The 27,282-nt window shown below is 40.3% G+C and overlaps 2 protein-coding genes, 1 long non-coding RNA gene and 1 pseudogene across 3 annotated transcripts in view; 3 read left to right on the forward strand and 1 right to left on the reverse strand.

Moving 5' to 3' along the window:
- LOC110051317 (dynein axonemal heavy chain 7-like) overlaps window positions 1–9,944 on the forward strand; it is a 72,306-nt gene extending 62,362 nt beyond the window's left edge. Inside the window, exons 70-86 of the mRNA XM_089288381.1 lie at window positions 226–504; window positions 797–950; window positions 1,036–1,169; window positions 1,605–1,662; window positions 1,928–2,061; window positions 2,143–2,275; window positions 2,360–2,562; window positions 2,847–2,922; window positions 3,349–3,527; window positions 4,027–4,093; window positions 4,305–4,397; window positions 4,650–4,826; window positions 5,173–5,334; window positions 6,043–6,243; window positions 6,660–6,821; window positions 7,304–7,855; window positions 8,996–9,944. Coding sequence (XP_089144507.1) covers window positions 226–504; window positions 797–950; window positions 1,036–1,169; window positions 1,605–1,662; window positions 1,928–2,061; window positions 2,143–2,275; window positions 2,360–2,562; window positions 2,847–2,922; window positions 3,349–3,527; window positions 4,027–4,093; window positions 4,305–4,397; window positions 4,650–4,826; window positions 5,173–5,334; window positions 6,043–6,243; window positions 6,660–6,821; window positions 7,304–7,855; window positions 8,996–9,637 — 3,406 coding nt within the window. The 3' untranslated portion in view covers window positions 9,638–9,944. The remainder of the gene's footprint in view (window positions 1–225; window positions 505–796; window positions 951–1,035; window positions 1,170–1,604; window positions 1,663–1,927; window positions 2,062–2,142; window positions 2,276–2,359; window positions 2,563–2,846; window positions 2,923–3,348; window positions 3,528–4,026; window positions 4,094–4,304; window positions 4,398–4,649; window positions 4,827–5,172; window positions 5,335–6,042; window positions 6,244–6,659; window positions 6,822–7,303; window positions 7,856–8,995) is intronic.
- Window positions 1–27,282, reverse strand: part of LOC149113489 (uncharacterized) — a 67,665-nt gene that overhangs the window by 35,809 nt on the left and 4,574 nt on the right. The gene's annotated exons all lie outside the window — the stretch shown is intronic.
- Window positions 14,400–22,414, forward strand: LOC110051300 (large ribosomal subunit protein uL16-like). The gene is made up of 6 exons (XM_020757335.2): window positions 14,400–14,423; window positions 14,848–14,880; window positions 16,237–16,295; window positions 17,282–17,528; window positions 18,605–18,767; window positions 22,209–22,414. Exons 2-6 carry the CDS (start codon window positions 14,858–14,860, stop codon window positions 22,362–22,364), a joined length of 648 nt encoding a protein of 215 aa, XP_020612994.1. The 5' UTR covers window positions 14,400–14,423; window positions 14,848–14,857; the 3' UTR covers window positions 22,365–22,414.
- Window positions 26,177–27,282, forward strand: part of LOC110051318 (uncharacterized) — a 1,616-nt pseudogene continuing 510 nt past the window's right edge.

Genomic DNA, 27,282 nt, shown 5'->3' on the forward strand with positions numbered 1-27,282 from the left:
TCAACAAATTAAAACCAGTTTCTACCTTGTCCAGGCCTATACTAAAGCAGATATGGCATCGTCCATTCTGAAAGGCTTGGTTACTAATGATGGCATCGACCGTTAAAAATGGCATCGACCGTTTACGAAACGGAAATCAGCGTCGTCGTCGTCGTCGTTGCTTAAGCTCACTATTATGTAAACATTTATGGTTTTTAATTAGTTTATAATATTCTTTTGTTACAGGTGGACTGAAGTGGCCAAGCAGCTTGGCATCAAGTTTGAGAATCTAATCGGTGACGTGTTAGTATCATCTGGAGTAGTGGCTTACTTGGGAGCCTTCACTGCTGCATTCAGACAGGAGCAAACTGCAGATTGGGTAAAAGCCTGCCGCAATACCAATATCCCTTGTTCTGACGACTTCTCGGTCACAGGGACTCTCGGTGACCCTGTGAAAATAAGGGACTGGAACATTGCAGGCCTGCCAACTGACAGCTTCTCTATTGAGAATGGAATCATCATCAGGTACTGTGAACCCTGTGCCATTGCAGCTGTTTTCAATTATGTGTCGTGAAAACAAAACCAGAGCAATCAAAATTACCGATCACAGAAGAAAAAAGGAGCACAACGCACCAACAAGAATCGAAATTACCGGCACCAAACGTTAGAAAGCCAGATGGCCAAGTGGCGACTGGTTTTGATTGGTTCAGAAAGTGGTGGGAAATTTTTAAGCAATCACAGAATGCATTAGAGCAAAACCAAAGCAAAAAACCGCAACATAATCTGACTTACACCGACGGAATTGTTTATCCTTCAGCAATGCAAACCGATGGCCGTTGATGATCGATCCTCAGGGTCAGGCCAACAAGTGGGTGAAAAACATGGAGAAGAAAAACAACTTGCATGTGATCAAAATGACAGACGCTGATTACGTCAGGACGCTGGAGAACTGTATCCAGTTTGGAACACCGGTACGTTGACTTATTTCATGCTTCGTTATTTTGACTTACCTTTGCATTATACCGAGTTGCTCTGTCGTGATTATTTCCACTTTAGGTCTTGTTAGAAAACGTTGGCGAGGAACTGGACCCGCTGTTAGAGCCGCTACTTCTGAAACAGACCTTCAAACAGGGCGGCAGTATCTGCATCAAGCTTGGAGACAGCGTTATTGAGTACAGTAAGGACTTCAGGTCAGTAACACTGACTCAGCCTGGCTTTTTGTGTGTTCGCAGTTGTATTGTTCACTATTAGTTACCGGACGCGACAGTTGAGTGGTATCTAAACTACTTATCAGTGACTGTGCTTTGGATGAAAACGTCTTCAGTAATGAGAAAGTGTTGTTCAATTTCCTGCTTTATTGATATTAAATCTCACATTCTCTTTAGCTGCCAAGGAAAACATGTAGTGGAAGATGATAGTCAAATTGTTTGTAGTAACAACCACGATAAGAAATGTACGAAGTAGTAAAGGCCAAAGGTGGATTTGTTATTAGTCAGGATAAGTGAACTGCAGTGTGAAGTGTAATTGTGCGAATAATTTACAGAGCTGAGAGGATAGAAACGGATTTAACATTAATCTCTGCTTTTCTATATGACTTAGTCTGTGAAATTTCTTGTGCTCTTCAGGTTTTATATAACAACCAAGCTCAGAAATCCGCACTACCTTCCAGAGACCGCTGTTAAGGCAAGTAGCTCTCCTAACTTGTTGAAGGAAGAAGTAAACAAGCTCAAGATTCTTCAACACTGCTGATATAAACTACATGAAATTTCTTCGCACAACCCTGAAAACTTGGACATGTTAATTTTTCTGAATTCCCTTTCCCTTTTTCCCTCTCGAACAAAAGGTATAAAACGCTAACTAGTTTTGCGTTCTAAGTAGTATTACTCAGCCTGTTATAGCTTGTTGGATTAATTGATTGTGATGTGTGAATATTTTCACTTTTGTGCAGGTGACCCTGCTGAATTTTATGATCACACCTGAGGGACTGGAGGATCAGTTGTTAGGGATTGTAGTGGCACGAGAGAGGCCTGAGCTCGAAGAAGAGAAGAATGCACTCATTATCCAGAGTGCAGAGAATAAGAGGTACAACTTCACTCCTCTTCCTATCACCTGCATTACCGCTTGGTGTCAACTTATTTTCCAAATTTGTTTCTATCAAAACAGGCAACTAAAGGAAATTGAAGATAAGATTTTGGAGGTTCTTTCCGCGTCTGAAGGAAACATCCTGGAAGATGAGACTGCTATCAACGTTCTTTCCTCATCAAAGGTTCTGGCCAATGAAATCTCTGAAAAGCAGGTCAGTCCACAGTCGTGTTGTCTTCATTATCATCAGTCTTAGATGTTATCACTTTATTCTGAGATGTGATTGGATTTGTTTTAGGCCATAGCAGAGGAAACAGAGAAGAAGATAGACAACACCCGCATGGGTTACACGCCTATTGCCACTCATTCAGCTGTACTGTTCTTCTCCATTGCTGATCTGGCCAATATTGAACCTATGTATCAGTACTCGCTCACGTGGTTCATTAATCTCTTCATTTTATCCATCGACAATTCGGAAAAATCAGAAGTACTGGAACAACGGTAAGCAAACAGCCCCCTAAAACGTTTTACGTATTTTATGGTCACGATGTCTTATGCCGTTTGTCGGAATTCTGTCTTAACTGTCGAGCTGTTGCTTAGAAACGTGACGTATCCGGATAGTAACAAGCTGATGCGCTGTATCCAATGTGACTGTGGCCTACATAGATTATGTTTATAAACTATGTAGAATCAATTTTCAATTTACATTTAAAACCTCTTGCACCATGGATTGCCAAGACTGCAGTAATTTCATTAAGTTATTATGACCTTTGCTATTTCAACAGACTGGAGAATTTGACAAATCACTTCACTTATTCTCTGTACTGTAATGTGTGTCGCTCACTGTTTGAGAAGGACAAGGTAGGATATTTTTCTTCTCTTCTCGTCTTTGTTTAACGAGAACTCTAAATTTGAACTGTTTTTGTCAATTGTTTTGTGTTTGTTTTAAAGACAGGCTCTATCTCAGATGACTGAATGCCTCAATAGCAGATTTGCACGTTGTCGTCATTTGACTACAACTGCCAGAATTCCTTTCGATTTTTCTTTATTATTTAAATTTTGAAGCCCTAGTAGTGTTTAAATAATAATCGCCCTAATAAGCATAAGAAACGGAAAAAGTGAAGGCTTCTGGTAGTTGTACTCAAATGACGCCATCATGCAAATCGCCTATTGAAACTCCTAGTCTTATAATGTTGTACGTAACAAGATTTCTTTGTATTGTTGGTAATAGTTATCTTATGCACGAAAGCTACAACTTCATTCTTGTATCTGTTGTTGTTGTTACAGCTGTTGTTCTCGTTTCTGTTGTGTGTCAACCTGCTAAAAAGCAAAGGAGACGTGTGTGATAATGAATGGCGTTTCTTGTTGACTGGTGGAGTAGGCCTGGACAATCCTCATTCTAATCCGTCGCCGTGGCTGCCGTCACGTTCCTGGGACGAGTTGTGTAGGCTGGATGACTTGTCCATGTAAGTTGTACTTGTTACTGCCAAAAGGCGAATCCTTCCTTGGCTACATACAACAACTGATTCCAAACACGCAAACGAGAAGAGGTTTGAACTAAGAAACAACAAAAAATACAAACTTACAAAATGTAGATATATAACGCTGACAAGCGACCTAAAGCGAAACGCAATGAACATAATAACTCAAAGCTTCCATTGTACTGGCGCTGTAGCCCGCGAAAGAGCAACTCTATATAGGTTTATTACACTAGATCTATTCTCGTTGAGATCAACAGTGAAACTAAAAACTGCAGCGTGCGCGAAAACTAAAAAACTAGAATATTTAACAAGATGCAAATTATACTAAACGCGCAGGAAAGAAACACAAAACAGATTCCCAAAGGAACGCTAATGAACCCAAATAAAAGAGAGTGCTAGATTCTACAGTACTGTACAGTGATAACTGACGACCTCCCAGTTGTTGTTGTATTAACTTTATTTTAAAATCTTTTTCTCCTGGTAGGTTTAAAGGTTTCCGACAAAAGTTTCCTAAACACCTAGAAGGATGGAAAAAGATTTACGACAGCAATGTAAGCGATGTAGTATTGTCACTTATTCTTTTTTACAAGCTGTTTAGTGACTTGTGAGGACTAATAAGAGAGATGAACTGTCACTGCTGATAAATTCGAAGTCTAACTAATTCTGCGTAATTTGTTCATCCTACTGGTACCATCGCCAAGCGTGGAGTAAATGCTCCTGTGTACAATAGCAGTAATTTACTGATCTTTCTTATACAAACAGGAGCCCCAGAATGAGCCTTTGCCTGGAGAGTGGAATGAAAAACTCGGACAGTTTCAAAAAATGGTTATCCTACGCTGTCTTCGACCGGACAAGGTATGTTATGTCACTAAGTAATTAACGGCAGTGTATCTAGAACACAAGCACTTGATGTTGTTTTTCTCTTCAAAATCTTAACGCCAAACTACAGTGAACGCTCGCATTGGGCCACTAGATTGTTTTTATCGTTGCGCTTGTTCTTTCCATGTCTACAGCTTATTCAGAGCAAGACATTCTCTGAACAGTCATGCGAATGTTGGTGAACTTAAAGAATTTGCCGTTACTGAATACCGAGGTTTTTCATTTCAGATGACGCCCGCAGTCCAAGACTTTGTTACCGTTAAGCTTGGCAAACGGTTTATTGAGCCACCGCCGTTTGACCTTGGCAAAGCATTTGCTGATTCCAACTGCTGTGCCCCTCTCATCTTCGTTTTGTCTCCGGGATCTGATCCTACAGCCGCCCTGCTCAAGTTTGCTGATGATCAGGTACATTGCACAGTCTATCCTAATTTTCTGCTATTGCTCCTCATCCCTCAGTCCAGTCCCTGAGTGAGGTGGGGATTGGGTGAAGGACACAACTTACATTCTAGTCTTGTCAGAGTATTAGATCTTCTTCATTTCCCCGACAATCTAAGCAAACGACGGGAAACCTTTAGTAGTGAGGCTGACCAAAGATGTACAATGATAGGATTCAATACAGTGTGGACAAACTTAATGCGTTGGGCTTACGATTCCTTCAACATTTTGTTACAATCTTGTGGCAACGTCTGATTTCATTAAAGTTTCCTGCAGTGTTTTAAGTGACATACTGTTGATTGTGTTGTTACCACAGGGTTTTAGTGGATCCAAGCTGAGCTCACTATCATTAGGTCAGGGGCAGGGTCCAATTGCCATGCGCATGATAGAGAAGGCCGTCAAAGATGGCACCTGGGTGGTGCTGCAGAACTGTCACTTAGCAACATCATGGATGCCGACACTTGAGAAAGTCTGCGAGGTAACAGCCGTTACTGATGTTCCAATCACTCCATCGCTATTCTCGACTTATTTCCTCTCCCAAGACGGTTTATTTAGCGTTCAGTCTGATCAAAAACAAATGATTACAACAATTACCTTATTTAAACAACCTGTCCTGAATAACTGTACTGACATTTGTAATGGGAAATAAAGATGTTGGTGGTGGTGGTGGTGATGGTGGTGGTAAAACCTCTTGCGATGACTAGTAAATGGACTCAAGGATAGAACTCACTACCTTAAGATACAATTTAAGTTTTTTGAGCGATCACTGACCTGTCAAAAGCGTCTACATATGAAGCTACTCCTAAATCTCACTTACGGATACAGCAAATATACTTTTCTGTAAGTTCCAGGAAAAATCTGTGAAATCTCTGCTAGGCGACCACCTCCTATAAGCGACCAAAAAAAACAAAAATTAAAAAATAAAAAGTGTACTAGTGTATCAGTTTGACATTTGGTAAACTAATATTACGAGAAGAACGTTAACTGATTAAAAAATCCGAACTATGGGAATTTGATCGGTTGGTTAGTTGCAAAACGCGACCGAGGAGTTAAGCTGGGAACCATAGAGAACAAAACCATTTCTTTGTTCTCTGATGCCAAGGGTTTACATACCAATGTTACCCGATCCTAACTGATAAGTTCTGAGTGCAGTGTTTTAAGAAGCAGTTTATCACTTGTGTTGAAGGAGCTGAATCCAGACACAACGCATCCTGACTTTCGTCTGTGGCTGACAAGTTACCCGTCGCCAAACTTCCCAGTGTCTGTACTGCAGAATGGTGTCAAGATGACTAACGAACCTCCCAAGGGCCTGCGCTCCAATGTCATCCGGTCGTACCTGAGTGACCCCATCTCAGACCCAGAGTTCTTTACATCGTGCAACAAACCGGTCAGTATCAAAACAAACAGCAATTCCTTTACTACACGCTGATCTGTATTTACGTCAACGTTGTTTTACCTCTATAGATTTTTGGTAAATTTAGCCTTGAAAACTTATACATACAATAAATTAATCTTGGGTTTGCTCTTAAGTGTGACTAGCATCTGCGAGAGGAATATATTCCTTTAGAAACCTCGAATTTACAGATACTTTTTAAAGCTGTCGCGCACACAAACCCTTGGAAATTACGCAATGTATCGTTTTGACCCGTTTCGTTTCATACCATAATTTTGCATGTTCCTCCAATACGTGGAAAAGGTTATTATTGTGTGATTTCAGTTTTAATGCGAGATGTTTAAGAGATTGCCTAATGGCTATAGCTAAGCGGCTGTAATCCTAAATCCTCTCTTTACCTTACATTTCAGCGAGAGTTCAAGAAAATGTTGTACGGTTTGTGCTTTTTTCACGCCATCGTCCAAGAGCGGAGAACGTTCGGTCCCTTGGGCTGGAACATTCCGTACGAATTCAATGAGACTGACCTACGGATTAGTGTTCGACAGCTTCACATGTTCATGAACAAATACAACGTAAGTGCTGCTATCTTCCCTCTTTTATCCTGTCAAAAACTGCTCAAATATTGACTGCGTAACCCGTGTGTATTGAGTTCGTCGAGATCACAGGCTTAGCAAAATGTTAACCCGGGGCGTGAGATGCGAACAAGCCAGTGGGGCTGGGGAAAGACAAGGATATTTTTTCGCCCGCTTCGGGGTGGCTCTCGCGCTCCGCGCTCGCTTCGCTTGCACGCTCGGGAGAAAAAAGAAAGAAACTCGCAGAAAAAAATAGTCTGTGGACAGACTAAGGTTAGTCAAAGTCAAAACTGGAGGACAAAAAGTAAATGTAGCCAAAAACGTGATCAAAATCAAAACTGAAAGTAAAATTCAGGCCAATCCTGGAACTGGCCTCTGGTATTTTATTCGAGTGAACCGGTTAAGGGTGGGAAGTCACAGAGTACTGATGTTTCCCTGATAATTCTTTGGCTACACTGATGAATGTCTTTCTCTGTGTACAGGAAGTACAATTTGCTGCATTGAAATATCTGACTGGAGAGTGTAATTATGGTGGTCGGGTGACTGATGACCGTGACAGACGAACGCTGCTGACGATCTTGGACAAGTTCTACAGTCCGGACATCATAGACGAAGACTACAAGTTTTCTCCTAGTGGCAGTTACTTTGCTCCCAAGGAGGGCGAATACGACTCGTACATCGAGTATTCCCGGAGCTTGCCGTTAATCACCCACCCTGAAGTGTTTGGCATGCATGCTAATGCAGACATCAGTAAAGATCAACAAGAGACGCACTTGCTGTTCAACAGCATTCTGTTGACACAGTCACGAGCGTCCTCCAAGGGTGGCAAGTCAGAGGATGAGGTGGTGTTTGGTGTAGCAGAAGACATCCTGGAGAAGTTGCCTAAGAATTTTGACACTGAAGCTGCACTGCGCAAGTATCCTACCACGTACACACAGAGTATGAACACGGTGCTTGTACAGGAGATGGTGCGATTCAACAGACTCACAGAAGTGGTGCGATCCTCGCTTATTAACATACAGAAGGCCATCAAGGTACGCATACCTTGCTCTCAGGCAACTTTGTTTGCACACTGATATCAATTTTTCAACATTCATATCTAAATGATCAGCGTGCAAAAAAACCTCATGTCCGATAGCTCGGGGCTAAAAGATTCTGTAGTCAAGGATTCTGTCCTTCACTTACCCGACGTGCTAGTTTAGTGTCTTGGGAAAACATTTGAGGAAATTCAAATTACAAAAGTACTGTAAGGCCTCGTCTACACGAGCAATTTTTTATGTGACAATTTTTATTCGCTCGTGTAGATGAGGGAAATTTGCCAATTTTTATGTGACAAATTTATTTGCTGAAAAGCTGGCCTGTTAGCTTTTATGACAAGTAAAAGTTGTCACATACGAAAAATTGCTCGTGTAGACGACTCGTCACATAAAGTGTGGCAAATATATTCGTAAGCGCCATATTCTTTGGGGGCGGCTAAGCAGCCCCGCCTTGTTTCTGCGTGTCTCTGCTGTCCGACGTCATTACTGGCGCACTAAACATTGAACCGTTGACAAATATTTCCTGTGCCATCCACACCATCAAATATATTCGTCACAAAAATTCCTCGTGTAGACCAAGCTTAAGAGGAAAGTTTGTGGGGCTAGTGAGAATGACTTTCGAACTAGCATAAGCCATGGGTTGATCTTGGTGGTTTCGGGTAGATCATATACATGTATTTTATACCATGCCATACGGTGGCCAACACAATCAAAGCGACATAAGCGCGGCGCATGATGGGAAGGGTGGATGCAATACCGTCGAATATGGAACGGCTTCCCTGTATTCTGATTGGCTGTATTTTCTATGGCGCGGTATAAAAGGGAATGTTCAGTTGTACGAATCTTGCTGTATTCTGGCTAGCAAGACTAATAAAAATGCGCGCTGATCTTACACCCAACAATGTCGACGAGATGTCTTGTTCGATGTTTGTCTTTCAGGAAATGCAGACACAAAGCCCTCTTTTTCAATGTGGGCGGTTTAATTTGATTACAAATAACATGCTCAAACTGTACTCTAGGGTAAAATCATATGGCGTATTGTTAATATCTGTTTATAACTGAGTAGAACGGGATAATGTTTGAGGTGGTACCTCGTAAAATCCAGCTAAATTTGAACTTGCTTTTTTGTGTTTCTAGGGCTTAGTTGTGATGTCTTCTGAACTGGAAGAAGTTGTGAGTGGCATTCTCAAAGGAAAAATCCCCGGTCTGTGGATGAAGAAGTCCTACCCATCACTCAAACCTCTCGGAAGTTATGTCAATGACCTTATCGCCCGACTCAAGTTTCTTCAGGAGTGGTATGATGTGGGAGCGCCCCCAGTCTTTTGGGTATCTGGATTTTTCTTTACTCAGGCATTCTTGACGGGTTCAAAGCAGAACTACGCCAGAAAATATACCATACCTATCGACCTTTTGACCTTCGACTTCGAGGTGCTTGATGACAAGAAATACGACACCCCACCCGAGGATGGAGTCTACGTATCAGGCTTGTTCATGGAAGGTTCGCGCTGGGACAGAGAGAAAAAGGTGATCGGCGAATCTCACCCCAAAGCACTTTACGATCACATGCCTGTGATGTGGCTCAAACCCTGCAAAAAAGAAGCTATTGTTGACCGACCACATTATATTGCTCCTGTGTACAAGACCAGTGAGAGGCGCGGAACACTCTCCACCACAGGACACTCCACTAACTTTGTCATGGACATGCGCCTGCCGTCCGACCAGCCGCAGTCGCACTGGATCATGCGCGGTGTAGCTCTTCTTTGCCAGTTGGATGATTAAGTCAATAGACTGTGTCAATACACCATGTATATAGTCAGTCGTGCTATCCGTTGTATTTCATTCATTTTATACTTGGTACTCACAATTTAAGTGTTGATATGACGTTTATTTCCTTCGAATTTTTTTTTAAATATTTTTTTACTGTTTTTCCCCTTCAGTGCTCGTTTTAGAGCTGCGAGTTGTCCAAATTAACAAGTGTGCAAACTATAGACTTGAAACAAGCTTCTTCTGGTGTGGTTTTGTAGTGGCTTCCATAAGAATAGATGTTGTACAAAGAAATTCTCTATTAAACACTTTGCTTTTTAAAGTTCCTTTTGTTTTTTTCTTAAATAAGCAGAGTTGCTCTTGCTGTAAATAAAGCCTCGAAATGGAGAGTAACAAAGTAAATATCTCCCTCATTGACTGACAGTAGTGTGCACGGAAGTAGGTAAATCCGAAATCATCCTCAAGTAATGCCTGGAATTGAATAATGTTCCATTCAAACGACCATGGAATGGCAGGTAAATAATAACAATAAGTTTGTATTTAAACCGTAGATAAGGGAGTGCCTTCGATATGATGGGGACTGTTGTTAGTGCATGAGGTCTTGAATTCTACAGTGTAAATTTTTTGGGATATGACCTAATTATAGAATCGATAAAATTATGTTGTGACTTACAAATCTGGTTACATAACGTCGTCGAGCTACATAACTCGGTGGGTGTAAGACTTATCTTGTTCGAACAAACCATAGTCGATTTCTGTAGGTGACCCCAACTCGGAGCGAGGTTTTGTTTCATTCATGACGTCAAACGCGAGCGGGTTGGCAACAGAGGAGTCGGACACAAATAAATGTTAGCTTTTGGAGACTTAGACTCTTGATTAACTCTCAGGTTGATCTGAGAAAAGATCACTGATTCCTTAACTGCCAATGACTTCCACACTTAAGCCATAACTTTAGTCGCAAATTAACTCCACGCTACTTGCTTTGAATAAAAACGCACGCGTCACTTTCGTCACGGTGGTGAGGGGGTGGGGGACAAAATGTGAACCGCTTACGAAAATTTCGATCGATTTTTCTCGCTTAGGTTATCCTCGGAGACCCAGGGGCAGTTAGTTGATGCGGGAGGAAATAAATCCAGCAAAGATCGACGCGTGGAAAGCTAGTATTTGTTGCCTCCCTCACCAGCTAACCGCCCCTGGCGGAGTCTGCGTGGATGCGCCTGGGTGAGACACAGGCGACCAAGTAGCCTCTTCCAGGCGTTCAGTTAGTTGGGACGCAGCGCGAAAAACAGCGCGCGAAAAATAAAAAAAGCGCGGCGAGAACTGTGCGTTCTCGTTACTCTCGAACGTAATAGAGCACTCAACATTTACTTAACTCTTCCATTTGCGTAGCCTAAGACACTAAAGCCCAGTAAAAAATAAGACAAATATGTACTAGTTATGCAACCCTTTCGAGTGGTATACCATGGAATATCCCACTAAACACTTGCATTTTCTCAGTATAAACACGAGCCCTCAGGCGAAGGTTGGATGTAATATTAACGTTGATTGTAACATAGCGCGCGCGCTGGTCCTACCTAATTCCTATTGAGCCGTCGTGGTAGAAATCTCTATATATGCACGGCCATGCGTATATAACATGACGTGTGTAGTTTCATTTTAGCTGCAAAATTTCTGTCGAGTTTAGCTGCGATTTCCCTTTGTTAAAGTTTCGGCAATATAAAACATCATTCGGAAAAAATCCGAACCCTACTTCCTTTGACTTTCCCCAAGCTAAGATGTTTACTAAAACTTGAGTGTTTGACATAAGTTGTCTACATTTTCATCGAGTATTTTTGACTCGCTACTTACGTTTTTGTTACATGTAATTCGAAGAAGCGAATTTTTCATCTGACAATGAAGCGTTTTCGTTCAACCGTAGTTCAAGTGGGATTAGTTGCATGTCAGCGCAGGAATGATTAGGATGAGAAAGAAAATGTTCGGCAACAGTGGTGGGTTTTAATGTTAGTTTTGTATTGTAAATGGCAGCGGTTACACTGTATCATGTAGATTGAATTTTTGGTGTTACAGGTTATGTGCGAAGTGGTGTGACGGGTTGCACCTGTGGAGAAGAAAGTATATTGTGTAAGACCGTTAGTAATGTAAGTACAAGTAGCACAATCTTGTCCACAGCAGAATGATCTCGGTGGTAAATTAGTGTTATTAGGAGTCGTGATATTGGGTAGTTAAGCTTTAACTAAAATGTCGCGAAGGTTAGAGGTGCGTCTGTAGGCGATGATGGGTGGGTGTTTAAAAACTTCCCTCCAGCGGTTGGAGGAAAGTAATATGCTAAAATGTTTACTTGAGATATTAGAAATGTGAGAAAGTGATGGGTTATACGTAACAACAAAAGGTAAGAGGTTAATGGAATCGTGACGGTTAGTATCTAGAGAGTCAGAACGAGAAATATTAGTAGCTCGTTTGAATTGTGAACAACACTAGTTTACCACCGGGCTGTTGACAAGATTGCGCTACTTGTCACGCTCGCATTCGGATTTGAATGGCTATGGCTCACAAACGAGCACGGGCACCCCAATTTTTTTTCCAGTCATTGTAATCAACTAATCATAAGCTTTGCGTGAGAAAAGACTGAACTAATTTCTATTGCTGAAAATTGAATAAATAAGAAAAATAGCAGACACTGTGGTCTTTTCTATTTTGCAGACGGTAACCACGTCAAGAAATTTGGTTAAAATTTTTAATCAAGGATTTAACTTTCTGCCTGAATCAAACTTAAAATGTTTATTTGTGTTCGACACAATGCATTGACTGTAGTTTAATGCGAATTCTTATAAGTCTGGGTTCACAAAGATTTTACAATTACTGGGAATGCGTTCTTATAATAAGTATCAAATAATGCCAGAATGGGGCATTCTCAATGCCTCACTGCTCCTTAATGAGCTTGGGCACCCCCCTTTTTTATTTCAAAATTGAAGTTATAATATGACAAATATTCAGTGGACAAAGTTTGAACAAAACTCTATTGTCACTTTTATTTCAGAGGAATTACCTTAAATTTAACTCTTTCCATAGCCTGTTGGCAGAATCGCAAGATCGCTCCGGTTCCAAAGCTTTCTATTTTCGGAAAGCGAGATAAACATTCCTGCAAGACGTGCACGTATCCCAAATGTTGACAACTCGTTGTCAACATTTCTACTTTATAGATCGTTTTCACGTGACGTCATCACTTTCTAAAATCCAAATTACTTATCTCATGATTTTGAGTCTTTTTAGAAGCTAGAGCATTATAAAAAGTGCTTATGTAAATGCTTATTTGATAAGTACTGATAATCAGTCGCCTAGATAGCCAAAGTAAGTTCCAGATGTTTACACTATTTTCCGGCCGCCATATTGGTGTACCACGGAGGTACACCAACATGGCGTTTTCATACTGGGCTCCGTAAATATGTACGAAACATTTCGACGAATATCTGAAGTTTGGGGAAACGCACAGGCCTAAAACTTGGAGAAGTATCTTATTTAGTTATCTTATATAACATCATAATTTCATAGTTTTTTCCACTGGATGGTTTTCAATCAATTTTTTTATTGCGTGTCAGTGAAAACGATCTATAAGCCAATCGTATTTTTGCGTTGTGAGAACAACGAATGATTCAAACTATCTGGCTTAGTCGGTAGTCCCTCCTTTCGCGCGTCTCTCGCCCCCGGCCTCAGGATTTCACGCGGCCATTTTTTCCTCGCGGTTCATTTACGGTCTCGCTCGACGGACTAAGTGATGGAGGAACTATTCGTAGTCTAATTTGTTCAGTGGTGTGTGAAAAAGTCGCTATTTGCAACGAAATTTCTTGTATACCGCGGAGAAATAAAGGGTGCGGAAACCTTCTATTGCTGGTTTTCAGTGTCACGCAATTCAAAATAGATCAAAATAAAAATCAAAACTGGTCAATAGATAAAGTCCAGAATCTGGGAAATGAAAGAAGGTAAATATGCAAAGACTTTCGCCAAAATTCTGGTCACAGCAATTTTTCTTATGCGAGATATGCGGAGGAATTTTTTACCCAAATTTATAGAGATTTGTATGGAGACGCCATGCTGGTGCCCATCCGTATGGGCACCAACATGGCGGCCGGAAACTAACAGAAACATCTGTCACTGAGTTTTGCTACAAAAGCGTGAATTTATCCCTCGAGAACTCTAAAACATTAAAATAATACTTTTTCTAAGACATGAACTGTTCAGGTAACCAAGTTCTCTGAAATAAGTCACTCTTTTAACCATCATGACAGCTCTCTTGGCCGTCATGTAAATACCGTGTCACGCAAAAGCTTAGAAATTCAAGCGTAGTTTATCACAAAACCAAGAACCCGGTCGGAGCGAATATTTGTATGAATATTAGTTTTCAGCTGCTCTTATACATCATTTAAGTAAAATCTCAGGAAGATCAATAGATTTGTAGTTCGAATTTTAGTGACGTCATGTGAAAACCAGCTATATGTTAATTTTGTCCGAAAAACAAAAACAATACACCAGCATTCCATTAGTGAAGTTAAAATGTTGCTGCTTACCGGAAAAATTGGGAAAGCATATAAAGTTCATAACTTTTTTTGTTTACACGATCGACGAAATTCCCGCCATCTTTTCAAACTTGAAGCCTGGCGCGAGGCCAAAACTTCAAACGCCAACTATCCGGCCGTGAGGTGAGATGGGAATACTTGAGCCGACATTTGAAACTCCAAATCAGCGGATTTACCTTGGTCAGTATCCGGGACATCGTCACTTGTCTGCTTCCTTTTGCATTGCTTTGGTAAGTGTGAAAATGGTGGAGATTTAGCGAGAATATCTTGTCGAATCTGTGGGCATCGTTTTCTATTATATAATCATACCACTCTATAGAGCAAGAAGTAGCATTGACTGTTTCTTTTGTCGTACTATTTTACCGAATTCGCTCATTAAAACGTAAAATATCATTGTCTAATCTGTTCATGTTTTTCGTTGCTAATAAGACTGACTCGAGCCTTTATGTCCTCAGTATTCTATGTGAGGGTTGATGAGAAAAAAAACCTTTTATCAGACCAAAATACTCTAAAGCTATTTTAGGAGCCGGGAGGTCATTTTGTTCGTAATAAGTTTTCTAGGATCTTTGATTCCCTGTGACTCTGCAAAAGCTTATGTCGTCGATGCACATTGTAACCGTAAATCGTGACCGAGCATAATTTTTCTTATTTCAGCGTAGTCAACATGGGGCGCAGACCTGCCCGTTGGTAAGTTCAAGTTAAGTTACATTCGATATTTTAATTAGCTCTATTTTATAATTCTTATGTTAAAGTCAGCGTGATAATTGTATATAGTTTCTGCTGACTCAATGAATGTAAGCTTACATGTAGATGAGAAAATTTCGTAAATAGCACGAGTCTCTCAATCCTAGAATACACTGAATGTAATAATCTGGGCATAAATCATCCAAAACAGTGGTTAAGTTTTAAATTGAGCTCAAATTTATCGCTGTGACTAAATGACCGGCAGCAGGTCAAGGTTTTCAAATCAGTAAATGACCGGCAGTCTGATATTTTTCTCAAATTTTAAGGAATCAAAGGAACCCATCCAATTCAAGTTATCATATGTCGATTAAGAACTGCCAAGCAATCCAGAAGAGCTGTATAGATCGCAAGCCCAACACTTGGTTTACGCTCGGTTCAGAGCAAGACCATGGTTTGTGACACTTAAGATTTTTTGGGGTCGACTGCCTGTCATGGTTTTCAAATCACAAAATGACTGGCAGTCTGATATTTTTCTCAAATTTTAAGGAATCGAAGGAACTCATTCAATTCAAACTATCACATGTCGATTAAGAACTACCAAGCGATCCAGAAAAGCTGTATAGATCGCAAGACTAACGCTTGGTTTATGCTGGTTTGTGACACTTACAATTTTTTTTTTTAGATCGACTGCCGGTCACGGTCTTTAAATCACTAAATGACCGGCAGTCTGAAATTTTTCTCAAATTTAAGGAATCGAAGGAACCCATCCAATTCAAACAATCATATGACGATATCAGCCTGCCGGTCATTTAGTGATTTGAAAACCTTGACCGGCTGCCGATCAATTAGCCACAGTTTAAATTTATATCATTTAATAATCACACCTTGTAAATTATTTTGGTTTAAAGGCAGTGTATTTTTCATTCATATTAAGAAAAATCATTCAGTATTGCATCTGGCCCACATGAAAAAGACATTTGAAGTAATAGGCCATTTCCATTTTACATTGTGCCTCTGTTTCAAAATGAGTCCTTGCAAAATCTGCACGATTTGCATGAAGATGAACCTGTAGGCGGAACACATTTTCTTATGAATAGTTCTGCATGAAGACTTGTTTTGACACAGAGGCAATAGGCAACTCAGAAATGGCCTATTCAATTACAATGGGTATTTCTCAACGTATTTAGATTTTCTGCATCATCATGAAGAAATGTATGGCATTAATAACCATTTTGATCTCATCAGTCCTCCAACACTGTTTCTGGTTACTGCACACACAAAAAAGGAGGAAATTTAAACTTTTACTGGTAAAGTGATCAGTTTTTGATGTACATTTACATATGTATTTTTCTGTTATAGTTATCGTTACTGTAAGAACAAACCATATCCCAAGTCTCGCTTCTGCCGTGGTGTGCCAGGTGAGGAATTATTTCTCTGTTTGAATTCTGACGTCTGCTTTTGAAGTACAGTTTGACCTGCTTATTCGAACTTGGTTATTTTAAATTCCCCATTATTTCCAACTCAAAACCATTTTCCTTGGATTTGTCCTTCAGTCATTTACTATCATCGCCTATTTTGAATCCCCACTATTTCAAACTATTTTTCATTTCCCTTGAGAATTCAAAATAGAGAGGTTAAATTGTATATATTTCATTGAATAGGCAGTAATCAGAAGAAGAGTTTTTCCAGAGCCATACTACAATTATCAGTTGAGTAAAGCATGATGGAAGTTTGGTGACAAAGTTATAGCCTTAAAATTACTGTGTTGTCACAGGCAACTTACCTTGTTTCCATTGGTAACAATGTCTACAGCCATTTGTCGCCTGATGTGTCACCTATAAATTTGCATGCTTTGCTACCAATGACATCAAAGACCGACAAGTTGCCACTGGAAACAGAGCCAGATGTCCATGACAACAACACTTTTTTCACATTAAAACCTAGTGACCAAACTTAAGTTGTGCCTTACTCAACTGATAATCCTAGCAATCCATTTCACTAATCCAAAACACTCTAGATTACTTTGCAAATAAATTTATTTTGCTTTTTACAAGGTGCAGTAATAGTTGTTCTGTAGCTCGAGACTAACAGCATCTTTTAGTCTTATTCTACAAGGTAGAGGTCACTGTTACTTTCTTGAACAGTTATTTTCTGGCAATGGCAATGGATAATTATTGCCTGTTGGAACTTTTAATAAACTGCAATGGTCCTGGTACAATAGTGAATGTTTGGACCATTGGTCATGACTTCTGTTAGCCCTGGATGGATCTTTCCTTATACATGTAGCTAGAACATTAACTTTTTTCTACCTTCTATAGATACATTGGCATTCAGTATAATAAACATATCAGGCAGTATATTTTTTACCCCCTTTTACAGCATCATTTCATTTTTTACCTCACAGATGCCAAGATAAGAATTTATGACTTGGGTCGTAAAAAGGCACGTGTGGATGAGCTTCCACTCTGTGTTCATATGGTGTCAGATGAGTATGAACAGCTCTCAAGTGAAGCCTTGGAAGCGGCCCGTATCTGCTGCAACAAATACATGGTGAAGAATTGTGGTAAAGATTCCTTCCATCTGCGTATGAGGCTGCATCCATTCCACGTCATCAGGATTAACAAAATGTTGTCATGTGCTGGAGCTGATAGGTAAGTTTGGTTGTAAAGAATCATGTTTTATGTACCATTCAGAGCAGGATTTCATTAATGTTGTTTTGAGCAGGAGGTAAGTGCTTTTCACAGATGGATTAAATCTTTTGATTTGAACAATCCCTAGATGGTCGAACCATTGAAAAAGTTAGCTAACCGTTTTAAATGCTTCTAGTTTTCTATTGAAACATTTTTGCTACCAGCACACTCAGTTGAGAATTTTTCACAACCATCTACATTGTAATGCTTCCAGTATCCATACGGAAATTTTCACAAACCAGTCAAACGTTTTTCCAAGCTGTTTGCCAATATTTGTTAGCCATTTAAATGTTCACCAGAACCGTTTAGTATACTATCCATTTACGTGTACTCTCTGTTCATTATTAGCTGTTGATTACATACATAATAGGCCCTTTGCAGCTGGAGTCACATGACCAAATTTTTCCTAGAAAATTTTTATATTATGGGTTATAACTTGAAGAATGCCAGAAATGGAAAGAGTATATCGAAAATACCAAAATGGCCAAGTTTGAGGCCCCTGGTGTTAAAGAGTAAGTCTATACAACCGTTTGAATTTTCAGAAATTAACATTATTTGTATGGAAAATGTTGCTGGAGAGCAAGGTCTTGCTCTCCAACAACTTTTTCCATCCAAATCTTCTTATTCTTGTAAAAATTCAGACTGTCATAAAATCTCATTCTTTAATGATGGGGGCCTCAAACTTGGTCATTTTGATATTTTCAACATGCTTTTTCCATTTCTGGCATTCGTTAAGTTATAGCCCATAATTTTATGAAAAATAGGTCATGTGATGGCTTAGCTGCAAAGGGCCTTTTAATTCAAGTTATGGGTATTTCCTTTGGGAATACATTAAGTTCAGTGCAGATTCTATGAAACTTTTGACTTTGTGTAACATGTTGTACAGCTTACCAAGAGGAACAATTGCTTACTTTAGTGGCTACCATTTTGAATCAATGGTTCTAACCTTTGATGCTATAAATATAACAAAACAATTTTTCCTTGTAATTGTTTGTTTCAAGTGGCATTGCAATTTATTGTTTTGATGATTTTTTCAGGCTTCAGACTGGTATGCGTGGTGCCTTTGGCAAACCTCAGGGCACTGTGGCACGTGTTAACATTGGACAAGTCATCATGTCTGTGAGGACAAAGGATGGAAACAAAGCTGCTGCTATTGAAGCTTTGAGAAGAGCTAAGTTCAAGTTCCCTGGAAGGCAGAAGGTAATATTACTGGTTGTGTAGAAATAATGATAGCATTCAAAATTACTGCAGACTCTTGCAATACAAATGTATGGCCTGGTGTAACAGCTGGGTGTGTTCACTACAGAGTCACATAATTTAGACGAGAAAACTGCTACCCAGAGCACTATATTTTTCAACCTTAGTTGAGGCTAATTGCTTAAAAGTGATTTTCCCATAAAGCCTTTTTCCGATAATTGTGAAAGTTGTGAAACTCAGGAAAACTTAGACACCAGAAATATTTATGGAATGTTGTTGTGAAGCAAGGAAAAAGCCAATTAAGCTTGAGAAAACCAAACCAAAAACGGCAACATTACTTAGTTAATTTCTAGCTGAGTACAAATAAAGTTGTTGTTGTAGCTTGTGGTTTTGAGGTTTGCCAGTGTGTCCTGAACTTTATTGTGATTGGTCAGTACACAATTGACCTTGTAGAATCAAATTGAAGTATGCATGGTTTTTTTTTTTTGACTTGCACAGTAATTTTGCACTTGACATATGAAGGGGTGAGTGCAAAACCATGCTAAGTGACGATTTGGGTGAAAAAAAAATTTCGCAAAAGGGCTTGAATTTTTGCATGTCGTCTTCAGTGTAATAGAAAAACGCGGCCCTGTATTTTTGTCGCTGGTTTTTGCTTCGTTTTCGAGTTATAACGAATGCAAAAAATACTTGGCTTTTCCTAGCCATGTCTTTAGGATTTTATTTGTTGAACAGCAAACAGGCAGACTGTTTATAGTGTATGAAGTCAAAATCAAATCTCACAGCATATATAGAGCGGAAATCTGGGAACAGATTGTTTACATCGGTCATTGTGACGTGAACACAACACGTGAATCGATCGAGCGTCAAACGAAATACATCGAACAAAAGAGCTCTGAGCATTAGAGCTCTGACAACTAATATCTTAGGCATTGTTTTAAAGTACCTTGTATGCCTGCCTGGTGGTTGAGAGGCATAAAGTCTCAATAAACCCGTAAGTCATCAGCACGTTTTAAAGAATCAAAATGTGTTCTGAAACTTCGAAGGCAGCTGATATACGGTAATCGTGTTATCGGCGTTCGAAGTCAGATCGAGCCAGGCAGCAAAGTCCAAGAACAGTTCTTGCCCAAGAAAAATACCCTCTGGTGAGTCGTGGCCAAATTGCCAAGCGTTGCTAGCGTCAAAGTTTGGAAAGCGAAAACTGGTTTTAGACTTGTAAAATTTGTCTTGTATTGACCGCCATGTTTTCCCGCGCACGAGGTGTAAAGACCCTTCCCGGCATGCATTGCGATCACGTTCTGCGGACGTTTCTCGGACTGGTAACTAGATTGTTTAAACATAATAATGGCCAACAAGTAGCGATCGATTGTAACATAGATCTGTGATCCAGGCTGCGTTGATTTTATTTCAAATCGGCATGATTTGTAGTGTTTTGAGCTTCTGGGATCAGCGGACATGCAGATGTATGGAGACCCGTACGTTGCGCAGAAGGGTTAATCTGTCAGCCCTATTTATAGAGCGTTTTCACGTGAAATCAACATCATTGAGCTTATACGTTGCGTGAAATTACCATTTTGCTGTTTTCTAAGTGAAACCAACATCCTTGCCGTCAAGCGTTAACGTGAAATCAACATTTTAACCTATTTAGACCTGAAATCAACATCAGTGAGCTTATGCGCCTCGTGAAATTACCATTTTGCTGGCTTCTAAGTGAAACCAACATGCTTGCCGTCACGCGTTAACGTGAAATCAACATTTTAACCTATTTAGACCTGAAATCAACATCATTGAGCTTATGCGCTGCGTGAAATTGACATTTTGCTGGTTTCTAAATGAAACCAACATCCTTGCCGTCACGCGTTAACGTGAAATCAACATTTTAACCTATTTAGACCTGAAATCAACATCATTGAGCTTATGCGCTGCGTGAAATTGACATTTTGCTGGTTTCTAAGTGAAACCAACATCATTGCCGTCACGCGTTAACATGAAATCAACATATAAACCTATTTAGGTCTGAAATCAACATCATTGAGCTTCTACGTTGCGTGAAATTGACATTTTGCTGGTTTCTAAGTGAAATGAACATCCTTACCGTCACGCGTTAACGTGAAATCAATATTTAAACCTTTTTTGGCCTAAAATCAACATTTTTTAGCTTATACGTTGCGTGAAATTGACATTTTGCTGCTTTCTAAATGAAATCAAAGTCCTTGCGGTCGCGGCAGGCCGATCCTTTGTTATGATAAACCGAGGCGAGACTTCGACTTAAAACAAAGGCTTGGCTTGGTTATTATAACAAAGGATCGGCTCTGTTTATCATAACAAAGGCCTGGCTTCGTTTATTTGAAGGCCTCGGCGGGAAAAGGGCGTTAGGTATTTTAATCAAAAGTGAACTTTGTCAAAAACGCTCCAAATTTCGCATGTAGTTTTGTTTAGGTTTGTTTAGCAATGTCCCGTAGTTTTTCCGCTAAGCTTCGCTTCGTTTTCGAGATATTGCGTATGCAAAAAAACCACTCGGTTTTCCTAGCGGCGTCTTTATAAACGAAGCAAAAACCAGCGGGAAAAATACAGGACCATGTTTTTCTATTACATTGAAGACCACATGCAAAAATTCAAGCCCTTTCGCGAAATTTTTTTTTTCACCCAAATCGTCACTTAGCATGGTTTTGCACTCACCCCTTCAATTGTGTTAGGACTGCTGCTTCAGTGCTTCCACCACTTCTAAATGTTATTGTGTTGTTACAGAAAATACCCATAGCCCTCTCATGGCAAGTTTTTGTTTTGAATCCTCCGACCCTCAGATATGTCCAGGATTTCAACTTAATGACGTGCATGCGCATTATAAAGTGTCCTCATTCACAATTCTGTAGTTCAAAACATACGCCAATCAAATAATAATTCCTGTAGGTCAGAAATGATAATGATATTTTATATAGATGAAAACTCAATATTACAAGAGGTTCCAAACAGTGACAAATCAAGGTAAATTGTGAGTGACTGTAGAACTGTTTGACCCTGTATGACAGTGACATGTACATACAGTACATTTACAGATTAAAATACGAATTAGTCTCAATTTCTCTCCCTCTCCCTCTCCCCCTCTCCCCTCAAACTTAGGATTCTGACTCCAACAAATGTGTACTAGAATATGAACTGTTCTCCTCTTAGATTAATCCTAGGCAGGACATGATTGTTTATTTCTCTTGCCAGGAAATACTCTCCACGTCTTGTTATTTAGCCATCTTCCCCCCCCAATCCCCCGTTCAAATCCCCATCAAAAAAGTAACGAGTGTCCCGGACTTTTGGTCAGGGTGAAATGCTGCAAAAGGCATCTCTTTCATGCAGCAGTAACCACTCTTCTAGACTGGCTAAATGTAATAAGCTCTTGTGGAGATGTTGACTTATGTTGTTGACTTATGTTGGCAATACTTGCTTGTTTTCTAGATTTATGTGTCCAAGAAATGGGGCTTCACTAAGTTTGATCGTGAGACCTATGAGCAGTGGCGAGCCTCTGGTAAACTGATACCTGATGGAGTAATTGCTAAGTACATTGCAGATCATGGGCCGCTCGCCGCCTGGAAGAAGCAGCATGCAGCATAAGTTGTGCAAACAAATGTGAATAACGGAAATTAAAACTCCACAGTGTTTAACTTGTGTGTTGTCTGAACTTCATAACAATGAATTGACTGTAAAATACTTTGCAATCTTGCTCGTGGAAACTGTTTCTGAAATTTTGCATAGTTTTTTCCTGCAAAACATAAATGAGGCAGCGTAGCTGAATTTCCGTATTATTGCTGTGTCGTGGGTACCGAACAAGATCTCCTCTGTGGTAGGAGAAATTTGGCACGCATTCACTTGGTTGAACCAATTCAAGACTTTTTGGGTAAAGAATTTGGTAAACATACATTCGATAAAAGAGTGCTCAATTGAATCTTTATCTCCGCAGTATAGACATTCATCGTCCGCGTTAATACCAAATTTAAATAGTTCTTTCTTAGTTACTATCGTTCTATGGATTAATTTAATTTGAAACTCTTTTAGTTAAGTTTCCTCAGAAATGTTTTTCAGTGATTTAAAAATCTTAGTTCACACGTCTTTCTTTAAAGAGAGTTTTTCGCTCGAACGTTTAGGGTCGGTGCGAATCTTGACGTCAAACAAATTATAGAAGTCCTTTGACTTAGCCTTTTGCAGATTAATTTGTGTGGATTCGTCGAGGGAAAAGATATGATTTCGGGTAAAGAATGATTTCTTGCTGGTGTCGGAGCATTTAGCGAGAGACCTTAAGCGTTCCGGAATAGCGCTAACAACTTGATAATACTGTAAAAAATTGGATTCACAGGAATATTTTTACGGAACTCGTGGAATGTTAAAAAATTGCCACTCATTCAATAGGTCATCAATCGATAGAATACCATTTTCAAACCATTCACTAAGGAAGATGGGTTTCCCGTCCACCAATATATCTTTGTTATTAAACAATACTAACTCCTGCTTTTTGATCGTACGAGTAAAGAGTTTTAAATTCGTTTAAGTCTAGTATCTTCTTATAGGAGAGCGGAATAATACACCAATCACTGTTGTCCGAAGTCCGCAACAGTCTCGGGATCCAGGCGAGTTTTAGGGCTTTTAACCATTCTCGTCCCCAGAGGCCGCGCTCCTTTTGGTCAGCACCGAGTATCGACTGCATTGCTGGTTGTCGCTTGTGAACACAGCGGTCAAACGTCTGCACATGTACGAGCAATGGAGCGACTAAAAGGCGGTCAAAATGACATTGTTCTTTTCGTGAGTCATCGGCATCCTATAAATCACATTTCCCTCGTTATTTATATATTTGTTTATGTTTTAGCCTTAACAACGAGAGCTAACAGAAATAAGAGTTAAAAATTGTGCTACCTTCTGCTTGTTGCAGTTCTTTCTTTTCCGTGGTATGTATTTTCCGAGCTCCCTGAATTTTCTGTCCGCCTCGACTTTGCATTTAGTGCACCAGTTTTTTTCCAGGTTTGTAGTTTAGAAAAGATTTTCCCACCTGGTCAAAGACCAGGTACAGGCGGTTTGGGATCGGTATTTTGGCCAGCTATGCCCCCATGACGATGGACATGAACATCGTTTGTCGTTTCGATTCATCTCGTTGCTGTGCTTCAGACAAATCCTTGCCAAAATTTTTCCAGCTTGTCTGAGCGAAGCCAAATCACTGCAATTGTCTTTTTCTTCTTCCATTTTTCCTTCTTTTACACACCGTTTGTCGTCCGTTTCCGGCGTCACGCATCGTACTATTAATAAAAACATAAAAATATACGACGCCGTCGGTTCGTAGCATGACACGGGTTTTCAAGACATAAATTTTTTTGGTAAAGCTCAAAACAAAATGGTAAATCAACAGAATACGGGAAACTCAATTAACTTTGTGTCTGAAAAGTCTTAAGTTTTCCTTTTACCTACTTTCTTTTCCTTTTACAGATTTCCATGAACTTTTCAATTTTTTTTCGTAAATTTTGCGTGACACCGGTTGTTTCCCATGTTTTCCTTTAAATTTTTGCGCGGGAAATTGGTGCGCGGCTGCCAAAAAATGTACCCATTTGCGCATGCCCGGCGTTTGACCGCTGTGTTCCGCTTGTGGGTTTTTGGCAAGCCATAACGATAACTAGAGATATGCTAGACTCGAACCATTTTGGATAACTGTGCCAGCAACTGCCTTGGGCAATATTCTACAGTAGCAGTTAACTCCTTTTCTTTCTGCAATAGCGGGTGGAAATGCTTGGGAGGTCTTTCTCTCATTTTGGGTCTTTCAGCGCATACTGTTCTAAACTTGGTCTCGTTGTTTATGGAGGACTCTCTGAAGGCGCACATAGTCTGATCACAACCACTCCTGATCCCTTATCAGGCTTCGCGATAACAATGTCATTCTTCTTCAATTGGTCGATTGCTCTCATTGCTCTTGGTGGTGCGGGGGTCTTTCGTTCGATGTAATTCAAGGCAATCGAACGTAATGATGCAGCCCCCAATTCTTTGTTTTCTCCACTCAACCCCGGTTCTAATTTCCAGAAAGCCTTTTCAAAAGCAGCTTCGATTTCTTCGGATGACACTCGCTGTGGAAGAACAAAGTCAAGGCTACGACTTAGCGCCAGTTTTTTGAAGAAGGAAAGCTTATAGGACGAAATGTTCTTAATAAGTTCATAGATATCAGTACCATGTTTGTGATGGAGCCTTGAAAGAGGGTCCCCAATAGGTTTGGCGGAGTGCGGGATTTGGCTTCTTTTCGCGGTGATATTTGGGATTTGAGCAGAAAGCAGGGGCGGGAAGCGGGAATTACAATTACGAGCGGGAGCGGGATTTCGTGTTTTTCTGGGGTTGGGATGCGGGATTCGCAAGAGGAACAGTGCGGGATGCGGGATTTCAATTCTTATACGACCACATAAATTGTTACTGACCAGCCGCAAAAACCACAAGCTGGCAGAAACGAACCTTTTCGACACTTGCGTCTGCAATCTTGATCCCCGATCCTTTCTAGTTTTTCTAGTCTTTTGACCTTTTCCAGAGCGCTTGCCTTGTTTTGTGCAGGATGGCCACACCGAATGGCAGTGATAGTGATTTACCGAACGAAGTATGCAACATTACGAATTGCGTCACCACATATTACGAAAAGGATCTGCGAGCAAGAATGCCTTCATTCGGAAAGAAAAGTTCTGAGGCCAGATTTCAAGGAAAGTGAAGACGCTGAAAGCTTTGAAAGAAACTCTGAAGTGTATTGACGGGCCATCTCTTGAATATGGGAATGAGCAATCATTTTCTTTCACTGATACGTGGACAAAAGAAAGCAAAACAGTAAACCGATTACAGAAAGAAACGTTATAATTATTTGTTCTTACTTATCTGCTAGCCATTGAATTCTTTTGTGATCTTTTATGCGATGTCTATTTTTAAAAGGTTTCTGTGTCAGTAATTAAATTAATTATTAATTTAACAAATTAATAATTAACGCAGAAACGTCTTTGAAAAGTGGGAGGGATCGGGATTTCCAAGTAAAAAAGGGCGGGATGGCGGGATTAACAGGAAAAAATGGGCGGGAAAGCGGGATCTGAGAACTCTGTTGTGCACCCTCTTGAAATCTTGGTGTGGCCAGTGATTGATTGTCGGTACTGTTCATTACGTAGAGTAACGATCGTTTTCAGGCTACAAAGGAAACGTAGTGATGAACATTTCGCTCTGATTTCGTTGTAAACGTCTTGAGTTTCGAGCCTAAGCTCTGCTAATTGCTTCCTCTTCAGGCGTAGCTCTTCGATAACGACGCTTCCTTCAAAGGCCTTAGCAGATCGCCTCCATTTGTTCGCTTTAGTCTGATCAACCCTAGCAAAGGTCGGTGTCAAATTAAAATTCTGACAGAGTTTGAGAAATTCAATGGCAGTAGTCTCACAGTTAACTTGTTAAACAACAAAAACAAAAAAACAAGCGACAACTAGCAATGAGGCCGATACTCTCGGCAACCGGGACATATAATTACAAGTTGGCTTTATGGCTTGATGAAAAGCTTAAACCTCTATCAGTCAACGATCACACCATCAGTGACGTTTTTAATTTCGTGGATGTTCTCCATGACATCACAGCATCCTTGTTTCATATGAAGTAACTTCCCTTTTTACCGCTGTCCCTGTTGATGAGACGATACAGATTCTAGCTGAAAAGGCATTTAAGGATGACTGATTTAATGAGCAGCATAATCTCAGCATTAAAAATCAGACTTACCCGGCGCAGAGTTGCTAAATATAACCACCAAGAACCAGCTTTTTCAGTTTGAGGGAAGTTTGTATGAACAAACCGATGGTGTTGGTATGGGTTCGCCACTGGGACCCCTAATGGCCAACGCATTTATGTACAGTATCGAAGATCGACTTCAGGACCAAGGCAAGTTACTCGAGTTCTACAAACGCCATGTGGATGACACATTGAGCATAATGCCTGACACCGAAACAGCTGAAGCATTCCTTTCCTCTCTAAATGAGAGCCATCCATCTGTCAGCTTCACCATGGAACTTGGCGAACACGGTAGACTTCCTTTCCTGGGAACGGAGATCAGGAAATGCAATGGTCGCCTGGAGATAAGGGAGTACAGAAAACCAACTGACACCGGAACATTACTACATTACAAGAGCCACGTCGATGTTAGATACACGAAGTCATTGTTAAAGACAATGCTGGATCGTGCCTTTAAAGTGTCATCTACCTGGCAACTGTTCCACTTGGAAGGTGATCGTCTCACACAGACGTTTTCCCGACTTCAGTACCCAACCCAACTGCTGCAATCGACCATCAGTAATTTTGTCACCAAGAAAGTTTCTGGCAATCCAATTTCCACACGAGCATGTAAATGAAGCGCCTCTCAGAATAGTGTTACCATTCAAGGATCAGAGATCGGCCAATTCCGCACGAAGGCAACTCGGGGAACTAGGCCGCAAAATTGGAATTGATATTCGCCCCGTGTATACAAGCCGTAAGATCGGACACGAGATCAAACCAAAAGAAA

Source organism: Orbicella faveolata, unplaced genomic scaffold, assembly GCF_042242905.1.
Source record: "Orbicella faveolata isolate gen_17 unplaced genomic scaffold, um_ofav_v1 contig_15, whole genome shotgun sequence".
NCBI lineage: Eukaryota > Metazoa > Cnidaria > Anthozoa > Scleractinia > Merulinidae > Orbicella > Orbicella faveolata.